Source organism: Nipponia nippon, unplaced genomic scaffold (genome assembly GCF_047370975.1).
Source record: "Nipponia nippon isolate SJK-2023a ecotype South Korea unplaced genomic scaffold, ASM4737097v1 scaffold_35, whole genome shotgun sequence".
NCBI classification, from domain to species: domain Eukaryota; kingdom Metazoa; phylum Chordata; class Aves; order Pelecaniformes; family Threskiornithidae; genus Nipponia; species Nipponia nippon.
In genome coordinates this window covers 2,390,970-2,413,813 of record NW_028262353.1, presented here as the reverse complement: position 1 = coordinate 2,413,813, position 22,844 = coordinate 2,390,970, and the positions used below count along the sequence as shown (strand labels likewise).

At 73.3% G+C, this 22,844-nt stretch overlaps 1 protein-coding gene across 7 annotated transcripts; it reads left to right on the top strand.

The window, feature by feature from the left end:
* The first annotated feature begins 1,225 nt into the window (after nucleotides 1-1,225).
* TNS2 (tensin 2) lies at nucleotides 1,226-22,656 on the top strand. 7 transcript variants are annotated; one of them, XM_087771550.1, is made up of 27 exons: nucleotides 1,226-1,323; nucleotides 4,893-4,992; nucleotides 5,766-5,803; nucleotides 7,214-7,252; nucleotides 7,357-7,395; nucleotides 8,015-8,064; nucleotides 8,783-8,954; nucleotides 9,861-9,911; nucleotides 10,004-10,126; nucleotides 10,934-10,998; nucleotides 11,384-11,467; nucleotides 11,886-11,998; nucleotides 12,813-12,873; nucleotides 13,156-13,231; nucleotides 14,282-14,411; nucleotides 14,640-14,705; nucleotides 14,802-14,918; nucleotides 15,706-17,226; nucleotides 18,065-18,556; nucleotides 18,656-18,784; nucleotides 19,866-19,958; nucleotides 20,048-20,125; nucleotides 20,764-20,841; nucleotides 21,457-21,637; nucleotides 22,081-22,149; nucleotides 22,242-22,271; nucleotides 22,394-22,655. In XM_087771550.1, exons 1-27 carry the CDS (start codon nucleotides 1,255-1,257, stop codon nucleotides 22,536-22,538), a joined length of 4,209 nt encoding a protein of 1,402 aa, XP_087627676.1. In that variant the 5' UTR covers nucleotides 1,226-1,254; the 3' UTR covers nucleotides 22,539-22,655. The 7 variants fall into 7 exon arrangements, with proteins under 7 accessions (XP_087627676.1, XP_087627677.1, XP_087627673.1 ...); XM_087771551.1 differs by lacking the exon at nucleotides 1,226-1,323 and adding an exon at nucleotides 2,359-2,457 and having other exon boundaries at nucleotides 22,394-22,656; XM_087771547.1 differs by lacking the exon at nucleotides 1,226-1,323 and having other exon boundaries at nucleotides 3,832-4,992; nucleotides 13,159-13,231; nucleotides 22,394-22,656.
* The last annotated feature ends 188 nt before the right edge of the window (nucleotides 22,657-22,844 follow it).

Sequence of the window (22,844 nt, the reverse complement as noted above, 5' to 3'; positions counted from 1 at the left end):
GGGGGGTCACCCACCCCACATCCCCATTTGGGGGTCACCCACCTCACGTCCCCCCCTCTGCCACCCACGGGGAAGGACACCCACCCCGCGTCCTCACCGAGGGGGTCACCCACCCCATGTTCCCCCTTCTGCCACCCACGGGGGAGGGGGTCACCCACCCCGCCTCCCCATTTTGGGGGTCACCCACCCCGCGTACCTGTTTGGGGTCACCCACCCCACGTTTCCCCCTCTGCCACCCACCGAGGGGGTCACCCACCCTGCGTCCCCATCGGGGGTCACCCACGGGGGGAGTCACCCACCCCGCCTCCCCATCGGGGGTCACCCACTCCGCCTCCCCATTTCGGGGGTCACCCACCCCACGTCCCCATCGGGGTCACCCATGGGGGGTCACCCACTCCGCCTCCCCATCGGGGGTCACCCACCCCATGTCCCCATCGGGGTCATCCATGGAGGGTCACCCACCCCATGTCCCCATTTCGGGGGTCACCCACCCCGCGTCCCCATCGGGGTCACCCATGGGGGGTCACCCACCCCATGTCCCCATCGGGGGTCACCCACCCCACGTCCTCATTCGGGGTCACCCACGGGGGGGGTCACCCACCCCGCGTCCCCATCGGGGGTCACCCACGGGGGGTCACCCACCCCACGTCCCCATCGGGGTCACGCACAGGGGGTCACCCACCCCGCGTCCCCATCGGGGTCACGCACGGGGGGTCACCCACCCCGCCTCCCCATCGGGGGTCACCCACGGGGGGTCACCCACCCCACGTCCCCATTCGGGGTCACCCACGGGGGGGGTCACCCACCCCGCCTCCCCATCGGGGGTCGCCCACCCCGCGTCCCTCCGGCTCCCTCCATGCTGCTCCCGGGCGCGGGGCCCCGCGGGCTCGGTCGCTGCTTTGTTTATTTTGTTGGTTTGTACGGTTGTACGGTTGTTGGTTTGTACGGTTGTTGGTTTGTACGGTTGTACGTTTGTATGGTTGTACGTTTGTTGGTTTGTTGGGTTGTACGGTTGTACGGTTGTACGTTTGTTGGTTTGTTGGTTTGTACGGTTGTACGTTTGTTGGTTTGTACGGTTGTACGGTTGTACGGTTGTTGGTTTGTTGGTTTGTACGGTTGTACGGTTGTTGGTTTGTACGGTTGTACGGTTGTACGGTTGTTGGTTTGTACGGTTGTACATTTTTGCGGCCTTTCCGCCCAAACGCGCCCCCGCCCCGCGAGCGGCGCGGCCGCGGCCGAGCGCCGGGGGAGGCCATGGGCCGCGGGGGGGGCGCCCGGTGCTGGGCCCGGCCCTGCTGCCCGCACCCCCCCGGCGCCCCACAGGTGGGGTTCGGGGGCCCCTTCTCTCCCGGGGGGGCGGGGGGGGTGGGGGGGGCGGGCTCGGACCCCCCGTGGGGAGCGGGGGGGGGCGGGGGGGAGCGGGGGGGGAGCCGACCCCCCGCAAGCGGGCAGGGCCATGGCCGCCGGGGGAAGCCCCAGGGCGGCTGCGGGGGACCCCCAGACCCCCCCCTGCGCCCCCCGACCCCTCCTTGCGCCCCGAAACCCCTCCCTGCGCCCCCAGACCCCCCGCACCCCAGACCCCCCTGCGCCCCCCGACCCCCCTGCACCCCAGACCCCCTCTGCGCCCCGAAATCCCTCCCTGCGCCCCCAATCCCCCCCGCACCCCCAGACCCCTCACCACGCCCCCAGACCCCCCCTGCGCTCCCCGACCCCTCCCTGCGCCCCGAAACCCCTCCCTGCGCCCCCAATCCCCCCCCCCCCCCCCGCACCCCAGACCCCCCCCGCACCCTCCCGGGCCGAGCCCCCCCGGAGCCCAGGGGCACCCCGAGGGGGCGGGGGGGGCCCAGCGTCCCCCCGGCCCCTATGGGGAGTCCCGGTCCCCTGTAGCGCCCGGGCCGAGGCCCCTGTCGTCGTCCCCCCCCCGTTAACCCCTTGTGCCCCAGCCCCGCCCCGGGCCGGCAGCACCCACGGGGAGGCGGCGGGGGGGGTCGCGGGGGGAGGGGGAGGAGGGGGGCCCCACTCCGGACCGGGAGCACGGGGGGATCCCGGCGCCGTGAGGGTAAGGGGAGGGGGGGGGAGGCAGCGGCTCCACCCGTGTCACGACGCGGCGCGGCCTCAGCCGCTCTGGCGCTGTCCCCCTCCGTGTCCCGTCCCCCCCCCGCCCCGTGTCCCCCCCCCACGGCCACGGGAAGCGGCTCCGGGCGGCGCGGAAGCCGGGGCGGGCCCGGCCCAGCCTCGGGCCGCCCGTGGGGTCCGGAGCCGCTCCCGGCGCCGCTCCCGTGGCCGCGTCCCCCCCGTGGCCGCGTCCCCCCCCGTGTCCGCGTCCCCCCACCGTGTCCGCGCCCCCCCCCCGTGTCCGCGTCCCCCCGTGTCCCCCCCGGCCCCGCCGCCATGAAGCCCCCGGGCGCCGTGGGGACGCTGCTGCGGGCGCTCGGGCGCCGCGACGGCACCGACACGGTAGGGAATGGGGAGGGGGGCTCCGGGGGGGGGGGGGCACGCGTGGGGGGGGGTCTCCCGTGGGAACCGGGGGGCAGGGGCCGCGGAGGGGGGGGGATTGCGGCGGGGACACCCCCCCCCGCGTTACTCCCGGGGTTTGCCCGTGCCCCCCCCCCCACCACGCGGTCCCGCCCCGCCGCCCCCTCCCCACGCGTGACGCGAGTGGGCCGGGGCCCAGCCGAGTGGGCTGGGGGGGGGCGGCGGTCCTGCACCCCCCCCAAGCTGCTTTCCCACGCCGCCCCCGCCGCTGTCCCCCCAGTCCCCCCCACGCCTCCCCCTCCTCTTTTCCCACGCCCCCCTTTCCCACCCCCCTCCCACGCCCCCCCTTTCCCACGCCCCCCACGCCCCCCACTGTCCCCCTTTTCCCACTTTCCCTCGTTTCCCACGCCCCCCTCCCCGCCGACCCCCTTTCCCACGCCCCCCTCCCCGCCCCCCCCTTCCCACGCCCCCCGCCCGTGGGAAGCGCGGCGCCGTCGCGGGGGGGCCCGGCCGCTCCCGCCCCCGGGGCTCCGGTTCCTGGGCTGGGCCCGGCCCCGCTTCCTGCGGTGGGGACACGGCGTCCCCGGCCCGGGGCCAGGACACGGGGGGGACACGGGGGGGACACGGGGGGGGACGGGAGGGGGAACAGGGGGACCCGGGGGACACGGGGTGGGACATGGCGGGGATACGGGGGGGACATGTGAGGGACACGGAGGGACAGGACACGGGGAGGGGGACACGGGGACCAGGACACGGGGGGACACGGGGACCAGGACATGAGGGGACACAGGAGGGGGCACGGGGGGGGACATGGGGGCGGACCGGGGGGACAGGCGGGGAGCAGGACACGGCATCCCCGGCCCGGGGCCAGGACACGGGGGGGACACGGGAGGGGGACACAGGGGACAAGGGGGGCATGTGGGGGACCCGGGGGACCCGGGGGACACGGGGGGGAAAACAGGGGGACACGGAGGGACGGGACACGGGGGGGCGACGGGGACCAGGACACGGGGGGGGACGGGAGGGGGACACAGGGGACACGGGGGGGGACATGGTGGGGACACGGGGGGCATGTGGGGGACACGGGGGACACGGGGGGGGAAACAGGGGGACACGGAGGGACGGGACATGGGGAGGGGGACACGGGGGGGACACGGGGACCAGGACACGGGGAGGGGACGGGGGGACGGGAGGGGGACACAGGGGGACACGGGGACCAGGACATGAGGGGACACAGGAGGGGGCACGGGGGGGACATGGGGGGGGACAGGCGGGGAGCAGGACACGGTGTCCCCGGCCGGGGGCCAGGACAGGGGGGACACGGGGGGACACGGGGGACACAGGGACAGATGGGGGGACACAGGGACACGGGGACAGACAGGGGGACACGGGGACACGGGGGGCCTGGAGCTGCCCGCGCTGGGGGGGGGCTCCGTGCCTCAGTTTCCCCCGGGGGTTGCGGGGGTGACACGCGTGTCCGTCTGTCCCTGTACCCACTGGCATGGCATCCGTGTGTCCCTGCACACTCGGGGTGACACGTGTGTCCATCTGTCCGTGCATGCATGGAGATGGCGTGTGTGTCCGTCTGTCCCCATGCCTGTGGGCATGACACGCGTGTCCGTCTGTCCGTGCACATGTGGGGGTGGTGTCTGTGTCCGTGTGTCCCTGTGGGCACCACGTGTGCGTCCGTGTACCCATGGACGCGGTGTCTGTGTGTCCCTGCACCCATGGGGTGCTGTGTGTCCGTCTGTCTGTGCACACAGCCTGCGTGTCCGTGTGTCCCTGTGCCCATGGGGTGCTGTGTGTCCGTCTGTCCATGCACACACGTGCACAGCCTGTGTGTCCGTGTGTCCGTCTGCCTGCGGGGTGTTGTGTGTCCATCTGTCCATGCACACAGCCTGCGTGTCCGTGTGTCCCTGTGCCCATGGGGTGCCGTGTGTCCGTCTATCCATGCATATGGCCTGTGTGTCCGTGTGTCCCTGCACCCGTGGGGTGACATGTGTCTGTCCGTCCGTGCACACGGCCTGTGCGTCCATGTGTCCCTGTGCCCATGGGGTGATGTGTCCGTGTGTCCCTGTGCCCGCGGGGTGCCGTGTCCGTGTGTCCCTGTGCCCGCGGGGTGCCGCGTGTCCGTCTGTCGGTGCACACGCGCACACGGCCTGCGTGTCCGTGTGTCCCTGTGCCCGCGGGGTGCCGTGTCCGTGTGTCCCTGTGCCCGCGGGGTGCCGCGTGTCCGTCTGTCGGTGCACACGCGGGCATGGCCTGCGTGTCCGTGTGTCCCTGTGCCTGCGGGGTGCCGCGTGTCCGTCTGTCGGTGCACACGCGCGCACGGCCTGCGTGTCCGTGTGTCCCTGCGCCCCCAGCCCCCGCGGGGGTCCCCCGGCCCCCTGCCCCCGCCCACGCGTGTCCCCCCGCAGCCCCCCGCGCCCCACAGTTTCCGGGAGAAGGCGTCGCGGCGGGGGGGGGCCTGCGCTGCCTGCGGGGAGCCCCTCGGCCCCCAGGGCCTCGTCTGCAGAGGTGACCCCCGGACCCCCCTGACGCCCCCTGGGCCCCCCCGGGACCCCCCTGACCCCCCCGGGCACCCTCGGACCCACCCAGGACCCCCATGGGCCCCCGGGAGCCCATAGGACCCCCACAGATGCCCCCGGGACCCCCTGGACCCCCCTGGGCCCCCCGGGACCCCCTGACCCCCCATGGGCACCCCTGGACCCCCCTGACCCCCCCGGGCACCCCCGGACCCACCCAGGACCCCCCCATGGACCCCCAGGACCCCATAGGACCCCCACGGATGCCCCCGGGACCCCCTGGGCCCCCCACAACCCCTCGGATGCCCCCGGACCCCCCCCCCTGCCCCCCCCAGCCCTTATAGGACCCCCCAGATCCTCCCGGGCCCCCCAGACCCCTCCCAGGACCCCCCGGGACCCCCAGTCTCCCCCGGACCCCTACAGGACCCTACGCCCCCCCCAGGCCCCCTTGGGACCCCATGGGACCCCCACGTCCCCCCCAGACCCCCCGGGACCCCATGGAACCCCCGGACCCCCCACGACCCCCCGGGAACCCCCAGGCTCCCCCAGACCCCCCTGGGACCCCCCGGACCCCCCACGACCCCTCAGACCCCCAAGGGCCCCCCCCAGACCCCCCTGGGACCCCCCGGGTGGGAGGAAACTGGAGTGGGGGGTTCGGGGGGGGGGGGTCGGGAGTGGGGGGGTGCTGGGGGGGGATTACTGGGGGTGCCGGCGGCCGGACTGGTCCGGGCTGGGGGGGTCCTGATGCCCCTTTTGCCCCCCCAGTCTGCAAGGTCGCCAGCCACAAGCGATGCGAGGCGAAGGTGAGGGGGGGCCGGGGGGTGGCAGCCCCCCCTCCCCCCTTGCTGCGGGTCGGGGGGGGGTCGCACCGGGTGGCCCCCCCCCTTTGTGGCCCCCCCCCCCCCCCCGTTGTGCAACGCTGGCCTTGGCCGGCGGCCCGGGGCCGCAGCTGGACAAACCGCGGGGACGGACGGACGGACGGACACGGGGGGGGGGGGGGGGGGCGGGGCGGTCACAACGGGGGCAGTGTCCGGCCGGGCGGGGTCCCGGCAGCGAGGTGAAGCCCGGGGGGGGTCCCATAGGGGTCCTGGGGGGGCCGGGGGGTCCCATGGGGGTCTGGGGGGGGGGTCGGGGGGCTCCGGGGGGATCCCATAGGGGTCCCGGGCGGGGGGGCGTGGGGATCCCATGGGGGTCTGGGGGGTTCGGGAGGATCTGGGGGGGTCGTGGGGGTCCCGAGGAGCTCGTGGGGGTCCCGGGGGTCCGGGGGGGGGCTGGAGGACGGGGGGGCGTCTGGGAGGGTCCGGGGGTCCCATGGGGGTCCCGGAGGGTCCCGAAGGGGTCCGGGGGGATCTGGGGGGTCCGGGATGGTCTGGGAGGGTCCCGGAGGGTCCCAGGGGGCCTGTGGGGGGTCCGAGGGGATCCCGGGGGGTTCCGGGGGGGTCCCCGGGGCCCATGGGGTCCTGGTGGGGGGGCGTGTGCGTCCGAGGGGTCCCGGGAGGTCCCATGGGGTCCTGTGGGGTCCTGGGAGGGTCCGGAGGGGTCCGGGGGGCCCATCGGGTCTCGGGGGGGTCCTGGGGGGGCCGTGGGGGTCTGGGGGGGCCCGGGGGGGTCCCATGGGGACTGGGAGGGCCACGGGGGAGACAGGAGTGTCACAGCACGGGGTGGGGGGTCCGGATGCCGGGGTTCCCCAGATTGACCCCCCCCGTGCCTCAGTTTCCCCCCTGGCGGGGGGGGCAGGGCAAAAATGGGGGGGGTCTTGCTTGGGGAAACTGAGGCAGGGGCGGTGAAAGGGCCCCTGTGCCGCCCGCCCCCCCCGGCCCCCCCCGGCGCCGTCAATGGCAGCCGCTGTCCCGGCCGGACCCCGGGCCAAGAACAACACGGGGGGGCGGGGGCGGCGGGGAGGGAGCGGCCGGGGGGGTGGGGGGCTCGGGGGGCGGGGACCCGCTGTGGGGGTGGGGTCCTGCGATGGGGGTGGGGTCCCTCTATGGGGCTGGGGTCCCTCTGTGGGGTCCTGTTCAGGGTGTGGGGTTGGGGACCCTCCATAGGGCTGGGGTCCCCCTATAGGGTCCTGCTGTGGGCTCCGTGCGGCGGGCATGGGGCTGGGGTCCCTGCTGTGGGGCTGGGGTCCCCCTCTGGGGCCGGGCCCTGCCCTGGGCCCCTGCCGTGGGTCCCGTGTGGGGCGGGGGGCCCGGGGTGACCCCCGACTCCTGCAGGTGACGTCGCCCTGCCAGGCGCTGCCCCCCCCCGAGCTGGTAAGTGCGGCGGGCAGGAACGGGGAAACTGAGGCAGGGCCCCGCGCCCCCCGGCGGGGCCCGCGCCCCCCCCCGCTCGCCCCACAGCCCCCTCTGCCCCCCAGCGGAGGAGCACGGCCCCCGCCCGCCGCAGCGAGCACCTGGTGAGCCCCCCCCCCCCCCGTGGCTGGGACCTGCCGGGACCCCCTGTGCCCCCATCACCCCCTGTGCCCCCCCCGGGACCCCCCGTGCCCCCCATCACCCCCTGTGCCCCCCCCCGGGACCCCCTGTGCCCCCATCACCCCCTGTGCCCCCCCGGGACCCCCTGTGCCCCCCATCACCCCCTGTGCCCCCCGGAACCCCCTGTGCCTCCCCCCATCACCCCCTGTGACCCCCTGTGCCCCCCCGTGCCCCCCATCACCCTCTGTGCCCCCCGGGACCCCCTGTGCCTCCCCGGGACCCCCATCACCCCCTGTGCCCCCCCGGGACCCCCTGTGCCTCCCCACATCACCCCCTGTGCCCCCCTGTGCCCCCCCGTGCCCCCCATCACCCCCTGTGCCTCCCCCGGGACCCCCTGTGCCCCCACCACCCCCTGTGCCCCCCCGGGACCTCCTGTGCCCCCCATCACCCCCTGTGCCCCCATCACCCCCTGTGCCCCCCGGGACCCCCTGTGCCCCCATCACCCCCTGTGCCCCCCCCGTGGCCGGGACCCCCTGTGGCCGGGACCCCCTGTGCCCCCCCATGACCCCCTGTGCCCCCCCGGGACCCCCTGTGCCCCCCCAGGGCTCCACCAAGTCCCTCAACAGCACCCGGCAGCGGAGCACCCTGCCCAGGTAGGGGGGCTGGGGGGGCAGACAGGGGATTTTGGGGTGCTGGGGGGGAGACCAGGGGTTATGGGGTGCTGGGGAGGGGAACAAGGGGATATTGGGGTGCTGGGGGGGGAAGCCCAGAGGTTACGGGGTGCTGTGGAGGGGGGCATCCAGGGTGCTATGGGGTGCTTTGGGGGGAGTGCAGGGGGCTATGGGGTGCTGGGGGGGAGCCTGGGGGGCAAGGGCTGCTCCAGTGGGTGCCATCGCCCCGGGGTGGGTGCCGTCACCCCACGATGGGTGCCGTGGCCCCACGGTGGGTGCCATCACCCCGGGGTGGGTGCCAGGGCCCCGGGGTGGGTGCCATCGCCCCACAGTGGGTGCTGTGGCCCCAGGGTGGGTGCCGTGGCCCCGGGATGGGTGCCAGGGCCCCACGGTGGGTGCTGTCACTCCGGGGTGGGTGCCGTGGCCCTGGGGTGGGTGCCAAGGGCCCCATGGTGGGTGCTGTGGCCCCACGGTGGGTACCAGGGCCCCATGGTGGGTGCCGTGGCCCTGTGGTGGGTGCCATCGCCCCAGGATGGTGCCGTGGCCCCATGGTGGGTGCCGTGGCCCTGGGTTGGTGGCCGTGGCCCCATGGTGGGGTGCCGTGGCCCTGGGGTGGTGCCATGGCCCCAGGGTGGGGTGCTGTGGCCCCGGGGTGGGTGCCGCGGCCCCGGGGCGCAGGGGTGACCCCGGTGCCCCCCAGGAGCCTGAGCCTGGAGCAGGTGATGCAGCGGCAGTTCGACTTCGACCTGACCTACGTGACGGAGCGCATCATCTGCCTGCGCTTCCCCGCGGGGCTGGAGGAGCCGCGCTACCGCGGGCACCTGCGCGAGGTGGCCCAGATGCTGGCCTCCCGCCACCGCGACAAGTACACGGTGGGGTCCCCGCGGCCGGGGGGACCCTGGGGGGCGGGGAGGCATGGGGGGGGTCCGGTGGGGCGGGGATGGGGCTGGGGTGCTGTGGGCCATGGGGACGGGACATGGGGGCATGGGGACATTGGGGTCCCCAAGGGCAGGGTGGGGACAGGACACTGGTCCATGGGGACAGGATGGGGACAGGACACTGGTCCATGGGGACAGGATACTGGGGTCCCCAGGGGCAGGATGGGGACAGGAGACCAGGGTCCATGGAGACAGGATGGGGACAGGACACTGGGCCATGGGGACAGGACATTGGGGTCCCCAAGGGCAGGGTGGGGACAGGGCATTGGGGTCCATGGGGACAGGATGGGGACAGGACACTGGGCCATGGGGACAGGATGGGGACAGGACACTGGGCCATGGGGGCATGGGGACGTTGGGGTCCCCAAGGGCAGGGTGGGGACAGGACATAGGGGTCGATGGGGACAGGACACTGGGATTCATGGGCACAGGACACTGGGCCATGGGGACAGGACTGGGGCAGGACATGGTGTCCTCGGGACAGCGTGGGAGGACAGCGGGGTCACCAGGAGCAGGACATGGGGTCCCTGGGGACGGGATGGGGCCAGGACACCGGGGTCCCCAGGGGCGGGGGGGTCCCCCAGGGCAGGACACTGGGGGTGCCACCTGTGGGACAGCGGGGTCCCCAAGAGCAGGGACAGCACATGGGGGGGTCCCAGCTGTGGGGCAGGACACTGGGGGTCCCAGCTGTGGGGCAGCACCCCCCTGGGTGCTCTGGGTGCAGGGGCCGGCAGAGCTGGGGCTGTGCCTCAGTTTCCCCTGAGCCGGGGGTCCCCATGACCCCCAGCCCCCCCGACCCCCCCGACCCCCCCAGACCCCCCTGACCCCCCCACCCCACAGCTCTTCAACCTGTCGGAGAAGCGCCGGGACATCGCCCGCCTCAACCCCAAGGTGAGGAGGAGGGGGGGTGCAGGGGGGACTGGGGGGTGCCGGGGGGGTCTGGGGGTGCCGGGGGGGCCCTGGGGCTGACAGTGCCCCCCCAGGTGCAGGATTTTGGGTGGCCGGACCTGCACGCCCCCCCCCTGGACAAGCTCTGCTCCATCTGCAAGGCGATGGAGGGCTGGCTGCGGGCGCACCCCCAGCACGTCGCCGTGCTGCACTGCAAGGTGGGGGGACTGGGGGGAACTGGGGGGGCTACGGGGGGCTACGGGTGCTATAGGGGGAACTGGGGGGCTACGGGGGGCTATAGGGGGGCTATAGAGCGAACTGGGGGGCTAGGGGGGCTACAGGGGGCTATAGAGAGAACTGTGGGGCTATGGGGGGCTATAGGGGGAACTGGGGGGCTGGGGGGGCTATAGGGGGGCTATAGAGAGAACTGGGGGGGTGGGGGAGCTGTAGGGAGGCTATAGAGGGAACTGGGGGCCTATGGGGGGCTATGAGGGGGTTACGGGGGGCTATAGAGGGAACTGGGGGGCTATGGGGGGGCTACAGGGAGCTATAGAGAGTACTGGGGGGCTATGGGGGGGTTACGGGGGGCTATAGAGGGAACTGGGGGGCTATGGGGGGGCTATGGGGGCCATGGGAGGGCATAGGAGGAACTGGGGGGGCTATAGGGGGCTAGGAGGGGCTATGGGGGCTATGGGGGGCTGCGGGGGCATGGGAGGTATAGGGGGAACTGGGGGGCCATGCAGGGGGCTAGGAGGGGAACTGGGGGGTTATGGGGGGGGACTGGGGGGGCATGGGAGGTCTAGGAGGAACTGGGGGGCTATGAGAGCCGGGGGGGTATGGGGGGCTGGGGGAGCCATGGGGGGCCATGGGAGGGCATAGGGGGAACCGGGGGCTATGGGGAGCTACAGGGGGAACTGGGGGGCTCTAGGGGGCTGGGGGAACATGGGGGAGCATAGGAGAACCGGGGGGCTCTGGGGGGAGCTGGGGGGCTGAGGCTGGGGGGGCCCTGACACCCGGCACCCCAGGGCAGTAAGGGCAAGACGGGCGTCATCGTGGCAGCCTACATGCACTACAGCAGGGTCTCGGCCAGGTACGGGGGGGCCGGGGGTGAGGGGGGGCTGGGGGTGAGGGGGGTGATGGGGGGCGGGGGTGAGGGGGGTGATGGGGGACTGGGGGTGAGGGGGTGATGGGGGGGTGATGGGGGGCCAGGGGAGCTGGGGGTGATGGGGGGCCGGGGGTGAGGGGGGGTGATGGGGGGGCGGGGGTGAGGGGGGATGATGGGGGCCTGGGGGAATGGGGGGGCATGGGCGGGGGGCCTGGGGGGCAGAGGGTATGGGGGGGGATGGGGGGCAGGGGGATGGGGGGGTGTAGGGGGTCAAAGGCGGGGTATGGGGGGTTCTGGGGGGGTTGTAGGGGGATTTGGGGGCCGGGGGGTCGGGGGGGGCTCGGGGGGCCCCCTGACGCCCCCCCCCCAGCGCCGACCAGGCCCTGGGCACCCTCACCATGAGGAAGTTCTGCGAGGAGAAGGTGGCGGGCGCCCTGCAGCCCTCCCAGAGGAGGTGGGGGCCGGGGGGGCCATGGGGGGCCATGGGGGGCTATGGGGGGCCGGGGGGGCTCCGGGGGCCATGGGGGGGTCGGGGGGGCCGGGGGGCTCCGGAGGGGCTTGCAGGGAAGGGGACTGGTGGGGGGGCTGATGGAGCAATGGGGGGCAGGAGCCCAACTCCCTGCCTGGGTGCTGGGTGCTGGGTGCTGGGTGCTGGGGGAGGTGGGTGCCGGTTTGTGGGGGTGCAGGGTGCCGGTTGCAGGGTGCTGGGGTGCGGGGTGCCAGTTTCTGGGGGTGCAAGGTGCTGGGGGTGCAGGGTGCCGGTTTGGGGGGGTGCTGGGTGCCGGATGCCGGTTGCAGGCTGCTGGGGTGCGGGGTGCCGGGTGCTGGGGTGCGGGGTGCTGGGTGGGGGTGCTGAGCTCCCTCCTGCCCAGGTACATCGAGTACTTCAGCGGGCTGCTCTCGGGCAGCATCCGGATGAACAGCAGCCCCCTCTTCCTGCACCACGTCCTGCTGCCCGCCCTGCCCGCCTTCGAGCCCGGCGCCGGTGAGCGGGCGGGCAGCCACCCCCGCAGGGACCCCCCGCAGGGACCCCCCCAGCAGGGACCCCCGGCAGGGACCCCCCCAGCAGGGAACCCCCCGCAGGGACCCCCCCCCCAGCAGGGAAACCCCCAGCAGGGAACCCCCCAGCAGGGACCCCCCGCAGGGACCCACGGCAGGGACCCCCCCGGGCAGGGGACCCCCCGCAGGGACCCCCCGCAGGGACCCCCCGCCAGCGCGGGCGCCCCGGGAGGGACCCCCCCAGCAGGGACCCCCCGCAGGGCCCCCCGGCAGGGAACCCCCCCAGGGACCCCCGGGCAGGGACCCGCCCCCAGGGACCCCCCCAGCACGGCCCCCCCAGGAGGGACCCCCCCAGCAGGGACCCCCGGGCAGGGACCACCCCAGCAGGGACCCCCGGCAGGGACCCCCCCCAGCACGGACACCCCAGGAGGGACCCCCCGCAGCAGGGACCCCCGGGCAGGGACCCCCGGGCAGGGACCCCCCCAGCAGGGACCCCCGGCAGGGACACCCCCCCCCAGGGACCGCCGGGCAGGGACCCCCGGGCAGGGACCCGCCCCCAGGGACCCCCCCAGCACGGACACCCCAGGAGGGACCCTTTCAGGGCGGGCAGGGACCCCCTGAGAGGGCAGAGACCCCCGGGCAGGGACCCCCGGAAGCAGGCAAGCACCCCCCCCAGCAGGGAACCCCCCCCAGCAGGGACCGCCCGGGACAGGGCCCCCCGGGGAGGGCAGGGACCCCTGGGGCAGGCAGGGACCCCCCCCGGGCAGGGACCCCCCCGGGCTAATGCCCCCCCCTTGCAGGCTACCAGCCCTTCCTGAAGATCTACCAGTCCATGCAGCTCGTCTACACCTCGGGGGTCTAGTGAGTGTGTGCCCCCCCCCCCCCCGGGCCTGCCGGGGGTCCCGGGCCCCCCCAGACCCTCACCCCCCCATCGGGGGGTCCCGGGGCCCCCCCAGACCCTCACCCCCCCCCCCCCGTCGGGGGGTCCCGGGGCCCCCCAAACCCTCACACCCACCGTCGGGGGTCCCAGGCCCCCCCCCCCCTCCCCCCCCCCCCCCCCGCCGGGGGGCCCGGGGACCCCCAAACCCTTCCCCCCCCGTCGGGGGGTCCCGGGGCCCCCCCAGACCCTCACCCCCCCCCCAGCAGCACCTGCGGCCCCGGCCCCCAGAGCCTCTGCGTCACCCTGGAGCCCGCCCTGCTGCTGAAGGGGGACGTGATGGTGAGGGGGCGCGGGGGGGGCGCGGGGTGCACGTGCAAGGGTGGGGTGTGCAAGAGGGGCGTGCAAGGGGTGCACGTGCAAGGGGGCGTGTGCAAAGGGGGCGTGCAAGGGGTGCACACGCAAGGGTGGAGTGTGCAAGGGGGGTGCAAGGGGGGTGTGCAAAGGGGGTTGCAAGGGGTGCACGTGCAAGGTGGCGTGCAAGGGAGGCATGCAAAGGAGGGGTGCACGTGCAAGTGTGCGGTGTGCAAGGGAGATGTGCAAGGGGGGGCATGCAAGGTTGCGGTGTGCAAGGGGGGTGTGCGAGGGGAGGTGCACGTGCAAGGGTGCAATGTGCAAGGGGTGCTTGCAAGGAGTGCACGCGCAAGGGGTGCACATGCAAGGGTGGGGTGTGCAAGGGCGGGGTGTGCAAGGGGGGCAAGCAAGGAGTGCATGCACAAGGGGTGTATGTGCAAGGGTGGGGTGTGCAAGGGACGTGCAAGGGGAGGCGTGCAAGGAGTGAACGTGCAAGGGTGGAGTGTGCAAGGGTGGGGTGTGCAAGGGGGCATGCAAGGGGTGTATGTGCAAGGGGGGTGTGCAAGGGTGGGTGTGCAAGGGGGGTGTGCAAAGGTGGAGCGTGCAAGGGACATGTACAAGCGTCGTGCAAAGGCGGTGTGTGCAGGGGGGGTGTGCAAGGGGTGCACGTGCAAAGGTGGAGCGTGCAAGGGACATGTGCAAGCATCGTGCAAGGGGTGCATGTGCAAGGGGGGGCATGCAAGGGGTGCACATGCAAGGGGTGCAGGTGCAAGGGGGGTGTGCAAAGGTGGAGCGTGCAAGGGACATGTACAAGCGTCGTGCAAAGGCGGTGTGTGCAGGGGGGGTGTGCAAGGGGTGCACGTGCAAAGGTGGAGCGTGCAAGGGACATGTGCAAGCATCGTGCAAGGGGTGCATGTGCAAGGGGGGGCATGCAAGGGGTGCACATGCAAGGGGTGCAGGTGCAGGGGGTGGGTGTGCAGTGGCGGGGCCTTGCACACGCGTGTGCGCTCAGGCGGTGCCCCCCCCCCCCCCCCCCAGGTGAAGTGTTACCACAAGCAGCGGCGGGCGCCCGGGCGCGAGGTGGTTTTTCGGGTGCAATTCCACACCTGCACCCTGCACGGCACCCAGCTCGGCTTCCGCAAGGACGAGCTGGATGAGGCCTGGCAAGGTGGGGGGCAGGGGGGGCGGGGGGGGCGGGGGGGGCGGGGGGGGGGGGGGGCGGGGGGATTTGGGGGGGTTGGGGGGTTTTGGGGGAGCTGCGGGGTTTGGGGATGCACGGGGGGCTCAGGGTGCTGCACATGGGGTGCAAGGAAAGAGGGGTGCAAGGGGGGATTTGGGGGGGGGGCTGGGCTGTGCCCCCCCCTGCACCCCCAACCCCCCCCCGTGTCCCCCCCAGACGAGCGCTTCCCCTTCGAAGCCAGCGTCGAGTTCGTCTTCTCCTCCGGCCCCGAGAGGATCAAAGGTGGGATGGGGTGGGGGGCACCCGCGGGGACCCCCCGGCTGGGTGCCCAACCCCCCCCGCAGGCACCCATGGGTGCCCCCCCCCGTGCCCCCCCAGGCTGGGAGCCCCTCCGCACCCACCCCGCCGTCTCCGTCGACTACGGCCTGGGGGACCCCGCCGTGCGCTGGGACTCCTACGAGGGCTTCAACCTGCGCCATGAGGACAGCCTGGAGGGTACGGGGGGGCGCGGGGGGCGCGGGGGGCCCGGGTCCCCCCCATTCCTGGGGTCCCCAGTGGGCGCGGGGGGCCCCGGGGTCCCCACATAGGCGTGAGGGTCCCCAGGGTCGCTGTCATGGACATGGCGGTCCTCCCCATCCCCAGGGTCCCCCCACCCCATGGTCATGAGGGTCCCCCCCTGTCCCCAGGGTCCCCCCATGGGCACCAGGGTCCCCCCCCATCCCTGGGGTCCCGTCCCCAGGGTCCCTATCATGGATATGGGGGTCCCCTCCCTGTCCCCAGGGCCCCCCCATGGGCACCAGGGTCCCCCACATCCCTGAGGTTCCCACCCCCATCCCTGGGGTCCCCCCCACATACATGGGTCCCCCCGTCCCCAGGGTCCCCCCATGGGCACCAGGGTCCTCCCCATCCCCAGGGTCCCCCCCCCCCCCCCATGGTCATGAGGGTCCCCCCTGTCCCCAGGGTCCCGCCATGGGCACCAGGATCCCCCCCATCCCTGGGGTCCCGTCCCCAGGGTCCCTATCATGGATATGGGGGTCCCCCCCCGTCCCCAGGGTCCCCCCCTGGGCACCAGTGTCCTCCCCATCCCCAGGGTCCCCCCCCATGGTCATGAGGGCCCCCCCCTGTCCCCAGGGTCCCCCCATGGGCACCAGGGTCCCCCCCATCCCCGGGGTCCCCCCCATGCGCACCAGGGGGGTTTGGGGGGGGGGCTGTCCGGGGGGTTTTGGGGGGGCTGCCCGGGGGCGCGTGGGGCCGGCGCCCCCCGGGGGCCCCCCCCCCGCAGAGCTCCCGCACACGCGGGGGCCGCTGGACGGCAGCCCCTACGCCCGGGTGCAGAAGAAGCGGGCACCCAGCCCCCGGAGCCCCGGGGGGGGCCCCGACCCCCCGCCGCCCCCCCCCGGCCCCCCCAGCGGCGGCGACCCCGCGGCCGAGCCCCCCGCCCCTGGCCGCCCCCCGCCCCCCACCGCCGCCGAGCGCCAGGAGCTGGAGCGGCTGCTGGGGGGCTTCGGGGTGCGGGGGGCCCCCCCAGGCGAGCGGGAGACCCCCATCCTGGAGGATGAGCACCCCGATGGCGCGCCCTACGGCACCCCGGCACCCCACGGCGCCCCGACGTCCCACGGGATAGCGGCACCCTACGGGACCCTGCCGTCCCACGGGACCCCGACGTCCCACGGGATAACAGCACCCTATGGGACCCTGCCGTCCCATGGGACCACAGCACCCTATGGGACCCTCCCGTCCCATGGGACCCCGACATCCCATGGGATAACAGCACCCTATGGGACCTCGACACCCTATGGGTCCCCAGCATCCCATGGGACCCCATCACCCTATGGGACCCCAACATCTTATGGGACCACAGCATCCCACGGGACCCCGCCATCCCACGGGACCCCGCCATCCCATGGGACCCCAGCCCCTTATGGGACCCCAACGTCCCATGGGTCCCCGACACCCTATGGGTCCCCAACATCCCATGGGACCCCAACATCTCATGGGACCCCAGCATCCCATGGGACCCCATCACCCTATGGGACCCCAACATCTTATGGGACCACAGCATCCCACGGGACCCCGCCATCCCACGGGACCCCGCCATCCCACGGGACCCCAGCCCCTTATGGGACCCCGACGTCCCATGGGTCCCCGACACCCTATGGGTCCCCAACTTCCCATGGCACCCCAACGTCCCACGGGTCCCCACCATCCCATGGGACCCCGGCCCCTTATGGGACCCCGACGTCCCATGGGTCCCCACCGCCCCATGGGCCCCCGGCCCCCTACGCCCCCCCGGGCCCCCCGCTGTGCCGCCGGGCCAGCCTGGCCCCCCCCTGCTCCTGCCGCCACCGCCCCGAGGGACCCCGCTACGGGGCCGAGGGGGGCGCGGAGGGGCCCGAGAAGCGGGGGCTTCACCGCTCCCTCTCTGAGGGCTTCCCCCCCTGTGGCTACGGGCGCCAGGCGGGGGGCTACCTGCTGCTGGGGGAGCTGGCCCCCCTCTGCCCCTGCCAGGACTGCCAGGGCTGGGGGGGCGAGGGCCCCCCCCCGCTCGCCACCCCCCCGCTTTATGGGGTGCGCTTAGACCAGGGGGGTGAAAACTGGGGGGGTGCCGCTCGCCCTCCGGCCCCCGGCGAAGCCCTTGAGCCCCCTGCTTGCCCCCGCTGCGGCCGCCCGGGCTTGGGGTTCAGCCGGGGCCCCCCCAGGCCCCCCCGGGACCTCTACGGCAAAGTGGGCTACGAGCCCCCCGGCCTGGAGGCCCGCGAAGGCTACGGCATCCCCGGGCAGCCGGACCCCCAGGAGCCCACCGGTGAGGGCAAAGGGGCTAGTGGGGGGGTTACGGGGGCTAGTGGGGTGTGTGGGGGGGGGCTAATAGCGGGGCTAGTGGCCACAGAGGGGCTGGGGAGGGCAAAGGGGCTAAGAGGGGGGTTATGGGGGCTAGTGGGTTGTGTTGGGGGGGCGGGAGGGTTGTTTGGGGGGCCTAGAAGGGCTGAGAGGGCTTACGGGGGGCTAGTGGCCAGAGGGTCGGGGGGGGGCTTGTTGGGTGTAAAGGAGCTAATGGGGAGGTTATGGGGGGGTTAGTTGGGGGGCTGGGGGGGCTTATAGGGGGGCTAGTGGCCACAGACGGGCTGGGAGGATGTTGCTGGGGGGCAAAGGGGCTACCGCGGTGCTTGCTGGGGCTACTGGAAGGGCTTGCTGGGATGAGTGGGGCTTGTTGGGCGCTAGTGGCTGCAGAGGGGCTGGGGGGAAGCTAATGGGGGGCTAGAGGTTCAAAGGGGCTACTGGGGAGGCTTGCTGGGGCTAGTGGGACTTGTTGGGGGCTAGTGGCTGCAGAGGGCTGGGGGCACAGGGCTTGCTGGGGGCAAAGGGGCTAATGGGGGGGGGCAAAGGGGCTAATGGGGGGGGGGGGGGGCTAGTGGCCGCAGAGGGGGTGGGGGGAGGCTAATGGGGGGGCTAGAGGTTCAAAGGGGCCACTGGGGGGGGTGCTGGGGCTAGTGGGGCTTGTTGGAGGGCTCATGGCCACAGAGGGGCTGGGGGGTGGCTGCAAAGGGGCTACTGGGGGGCTACTGGGGGGTTACTGGGGCCCCCAAGGGTCCTACAGGGGTGCTGAGCGGGGTCCCACCCTCCCTCCCTCTCTCTGCCCCCAGAGCGGAGGAGCCCGGGCGAGGGGGGCCCCTGGCGCGGGACCCCCGAAGCCCCCAGCTCCCTGCGCCGGCCCCCCCAGGCCCTGGGTGCTGGGGGGTACCCCGACAGCCCGGACCCCCCCAGCAGCCTCGGCCGGGGTCCCACCGAGCCCCCCGCACCCAGCAGCGGCCCCCAGCCCGCCTCGCCCAGCAGCAGCACCCATGGGTGCCCCGGGGAGGTGCCGGGCTCCCCGACCCCCGCCTTCCCCCCGCCCGCAGCCTACTGCGAGCCCCCCGCCCCACAACCCCCCTTACCGGAGAAGCGGCACCCACCGGCGCCTGGGGGTCCCCGCGATCGAGCATCACCCCCCCAACACGTCTCCTTCGCCCCCGAGTGCAGCCCGGGGGGCACCCATGGGTGCCAGGGTCCCCCCGAGGCCGAGGCCGCCGCCAGCGTCACCTTTGTGCAGGACACGTCCAAATTTTGGTACAAACCCGGCCTCTCCCGGGACCAAGGTATGGGGGGGGGGGGGGGGGTTGGGTTGGGTTGGGGACCCCCCACCCATCACCCGGGGGGACCCAGGCCTGCGGGTGACGGCGGGGTCCCCCCCGCAGCCGTCGCCCTGCTGAAGGGGAAGGCGCCGGGGTCCTTCATCGTCCGCCACAGCAGCTCCTTCCAGGGCGCCTACGGGCTGGCGCTGAAGGTGGCCACGCCGCCCCCCCGCTGCCTGCCCCCCGCCAAGGGTAGGGACCCCCCCCCGCCCCCCCAAATCCCGGGCAGCCCCGCGCCCCCCTCCCTCGCTGCGTCCCTGGGGGGGGGGGGGGGCAGCACCCACGGGCACCCCACAGTGTCCCCCTCCGTCACCCCGTGAAGCCCCTGGGCACCCCAGTGTCCCCCAACATCCTGCTTGGCCCCCCCCCCGGCACCCCGAAGCACCCCTGGGCACCCCCAGGGCCCCCAGGCACCCCATAGACCCCCCCAGCACCCCATGCCCCCCAGGCACCCCATAGAGCTCCCCAGCACGCTATAGACACCCCCATGCCCCCCAGCACCCCATGGACCCCCCCAGCACCCCATAAAGCCACCCCACAGCACCCCATGTCCCCAAACACCCCATAGAGCCCCCCCAGCACCCCATGGAGCCCCCATGACCCCCCAGCACTCCATAGACCCCACAGCACCCCACAGAGCCCCCCAGCACCCCATGGAGCCCCCCATGACCCCCCAGCACTCCATAGACCCCACAGCACCCCACAGAGCCCCCCAGCACCCCATAAAGCCCTGCCATGCCCTGAAACACCCCGTAGAGCCCCCCCAGCACCCCATGGAGCCCCCCATAGACCCCCCAGCACCCCATAGGAACCCCCAGCACCCCATAAAGCCCCTCCAGCACCCTATAGAGTCCCCCATAGAACCCCCCAGCCCCCTATGGACCCCCCAGCACCCCATAGAGCCCCCCTAGCACCCCATAGAGGCCCCCATAGACCCCCCAGCCCCCCATGGACCCCCCAGCACCCCATAGAGCCCCCCTAGCACCCCATAGAGGCCCCCATAGAGCCCCCAGCCCCCCATGCCCCCCAGCACCCTATAAAGCCCTCCTAGCACCCCATAGAGGCTCCCATAGGCCCCCCAGCCCCCCATGGACCCCCCAGCACCCCATAGAGCCCCCCAGCACCCCATGCCCCCCCAGCACCCCATAAAGCCCTCCTAACACCCCATAGAGGCTCCCATAGACCCCCCCAGCACCCCATAGACTCCCCCCCAGCCCCCCCCACTCCCCGGGGGGGGGGGCACCCATGGGCTCTGGCCTGTGCCCCCCCCCAGGGGACCCCCAGGAGCAGCTCGTCCGCCATTTCCTCATCGAGACAGGACCCCGGGGCGTCAAGATCAAGGGGTGCCAGGAGGAGCCCCACTTCGGTGAGGGGGGGCTGGGGGCGGGGGGCTCGGGGGGCTGGGGAGGGGCTGGGGGGGGTGGGGGTCCCTGACACCCCCTCCCCCCCCCGCAGGGAGCCTGCCGGCGCTGGTGCTGCAGCACTCCATCACCCCCATCTCCCTGCCCTGCGCCCTCCGCATCCCCAGCAAAGGTAGGTGACCCCCCTCCCCGAAATGGGGGGACCCCCAAATGTGGAGACCCCCCCAGATGTGATGACACCCCCCCAAGTGCGGTGACCCCCCCCAAATGTGGTGACCCTCCCCAAACTGAGCTCCCCCACCATGAGGTGCCCCCCCATGTCCCCCCGCCCCCCCAATGCCCCCCCCCAGAGCGGGGGGGGCCAGGGGTCCTGGCAGCGGCCCCAGCCCATGTCCATCTGTCCCCGTGTCCCCATGTCCCCATGTCCCTGTGTCTGTATGTCCCTGTGTCCCCGTGTCCGTGTGTCCCCATGTTCTCATGTCCCCATATCCTTGTGTCCATGTGCCCCCGTGTCCCCATGTCCTCGTGTCCTTGTGTCCGTGTGTCCTCATGTCCCCATGTCCCTGTGTCCCCGTGTCCCCATGTCCCTGTGTCTGTGTGTCCCCATGTCCTCGTGTCCTTGTGTCCGTGTGTCCTCATGTCCCCATGTCCCTGTGTCCCCGTGTCCCCATGTCCTCATGTCCCCATGTCCTCGTGTCCCCATGTCCCTGTGTCCCCATGTCCGTGTGTCCCCATGCCCGTGTGTCCCTGTGTCCCCGTGTCCCTGTGTCCCCATGTCCCCATGTCCGTCTGTCCCCCCCGTCCCCCCAGACCCGCTGGAGGAGAGCCTGGAGGTGCCCGTGCCCCCCAACATGAGCACGGCCGCCGACCTGCTGCGCCAGGGGGCAGGTGGGTACTGGGGGGCACTGGGATGGCGGTACTGGGATGGGGGGTATTGGGATGGGGGGGTACTGGGATGGGGGCATTAGGCTAGGGGGACAGTGGGATGGGGACAGTGGGATGGGGGAGATTGGGAGCACTGGGATGGGGAGCACTGGGATGGGAGGGATTGGGAGCACTGGGATGGGGAGCACTGGGAATGGGAGCACTGGGATGGGGGGGATTGGGAGCACTTGGACTGGGAGCACTGGGATGGGGGGCATTGGGAGCACTGGGATGGGGAGCACTGGGAATGGGAGCACTGGGATGGGGGGGATTGGGAGCACTTGGACTGGGAGCACTGGGATGGGGGGGATTGGGAGCACTGGGATGAGGGCACTGGAACTGGGAGCACTGGGATTGGGAGCACTGGGACTGGGAGCACTGGGATGGGGTGCCTGGCTGGGGGGAGCACTGGGACAGGGCAACTGGGCTGTGCCCAGCGCCCTGGTGTCTTGGGGGGCCTGTACCCCACTTGGGGGTCCGGGGGGGCTGTAGCCCAGTCGGGGGGTTCCCGGTTGGGGGTGCCCGGTCGGGGGTTCCCAGTCAGGGGGTTCCTGGTCGGGGGTCCCCGGCCGCCCCCAGCGCTGTCGCCAGCCTGCAGCGTGCTCTACCTGGGCTCGGTGGAGACGGAGTCGCTGACGGGGCCGCAGGCGGTGGCCAAGGCCACCAGCACCCTGCTGGGGGCCACCCCGCGCCCCCCCGCCTCCCCCATCCACTTCAAGGTGTCGGGGCAGGGCATCACCCTCACCGACAGCCAGCGCAAGTGAGTGGCCCCCGCACCCCCGCCAGCAACACCCCCCGCCATCGGCCCTGGGGTCCCCACACCCCCGTCCCAGCATCACCTCTCGAGTACCATCGGCCCTTGGGGTCCCTGACCCCCCTCCCAGCGACACCCCACCAGTACCATCAGCCCTTGGGGTCCCTGACACCCCTCCCAGCAACACCCCACCTGTACCATCGGCGCTGGGGGTCCCAAGCCCCCGTCCCAGCGTCACCCCCTTGGTACCATCATCTGAGAGGGGGTCCTGAACCCCCCTCCCAGTGTCAACCCCCCTGCCCCAAGTACCATCATCCCTGGGTGTCTCTACCCCCTTCACAGCGTCACCCCCCTGTAACCATCGTCCCTGGGGTCCCTAAACCCCCATCCCAGCGTCACCCCCAGGTACCATCGGCCCTGGGGGTCCCTGACCCCCTGTCCCCCCCCAGGCTCTTCTTCCGCCGCCATTACCCTGTCTCCAGCGTCACCTACTGCAGCGCCGACCCCCAGGACCGCAGGTGACAGCGGGGGGGGGGGCCCACAAATGGGGGGGGGCCACACGGGGGGAGGGGTGCCTAATTAGCATCCCACTAATTAACCCCCCCCGCAGGTGGGCGAATGCGGACGGCACCACCTCTAAGTAAGTGCCCAGGGGACCCCCCGGGGGAGGGGGGGGGGACGACAGCGCTGGGCCCCCCTGGGGTGGGGACAGCCCCGGGCCCCCCCCCCAGCTCCGTGTCCGTGTGTCCGTCCCCTCCCCAGGATTTTTGGCTTCGTGGCCAAGAAGGCGGGGGGGGCGGGGGGGGGCAACGCCTGCCACCTCTTCGCCGAGCTGGACCCCGAGCAGCCGGCCTCCGCCATCGTCACCTTCATCACCAAGGTCATGCTGGGCACCCACCGCAAGTGAGGGGGGGCCCCCCCCGGGACCCCCCTCGGCAAAGAGCCCCCCCACCCCCCCCGTGCACCCCCCGCAGGGCTGGGACCCCCCCCCCCCAACCCACACCGGGCTGGGGGTCCGACCCCCAAAACCGGGCGGGAGAAAGGGGGGGGGGGGGGGGGGTACAGGGAAGCCCCCCCCCCCCATTTTAGGGGTGCGGGGGGGGGGGGGCAGCAATAAATCGGAATTTATTTTTGTCTAAGAAAGGATTTATCTGAGCTTTAATCAGACATTTCTAATATATCTATATATTATATCGGGGGCGCGGAGCTGTCG

Bases quoted from the DNA above. Each gene is read 5' to 3' on its own strand.
- TNS2 (XM_087771545.1), top strand. From the start codon at position 4,038: ATGGAGATGGCGTGTGTGTCCGTCTGTCCCCATGCCTGTGGGCATGAC. The intron at 11,999-12,812 runs GTGAGCGGGCGG...CCCCCCTTGCAG, and splicing joins CGCCTTCGAGCCCGGCGCCG to GCTACCAGCCCTTCCTGAAG. The intron at 19,959-20,047 runs GTGAGGGGGGGC...CCCCCCCCGCAG, and splicing joins CCAGGAGGAGCCCCACTTCG to GGAGCCTGCCGGCGCTGGTG.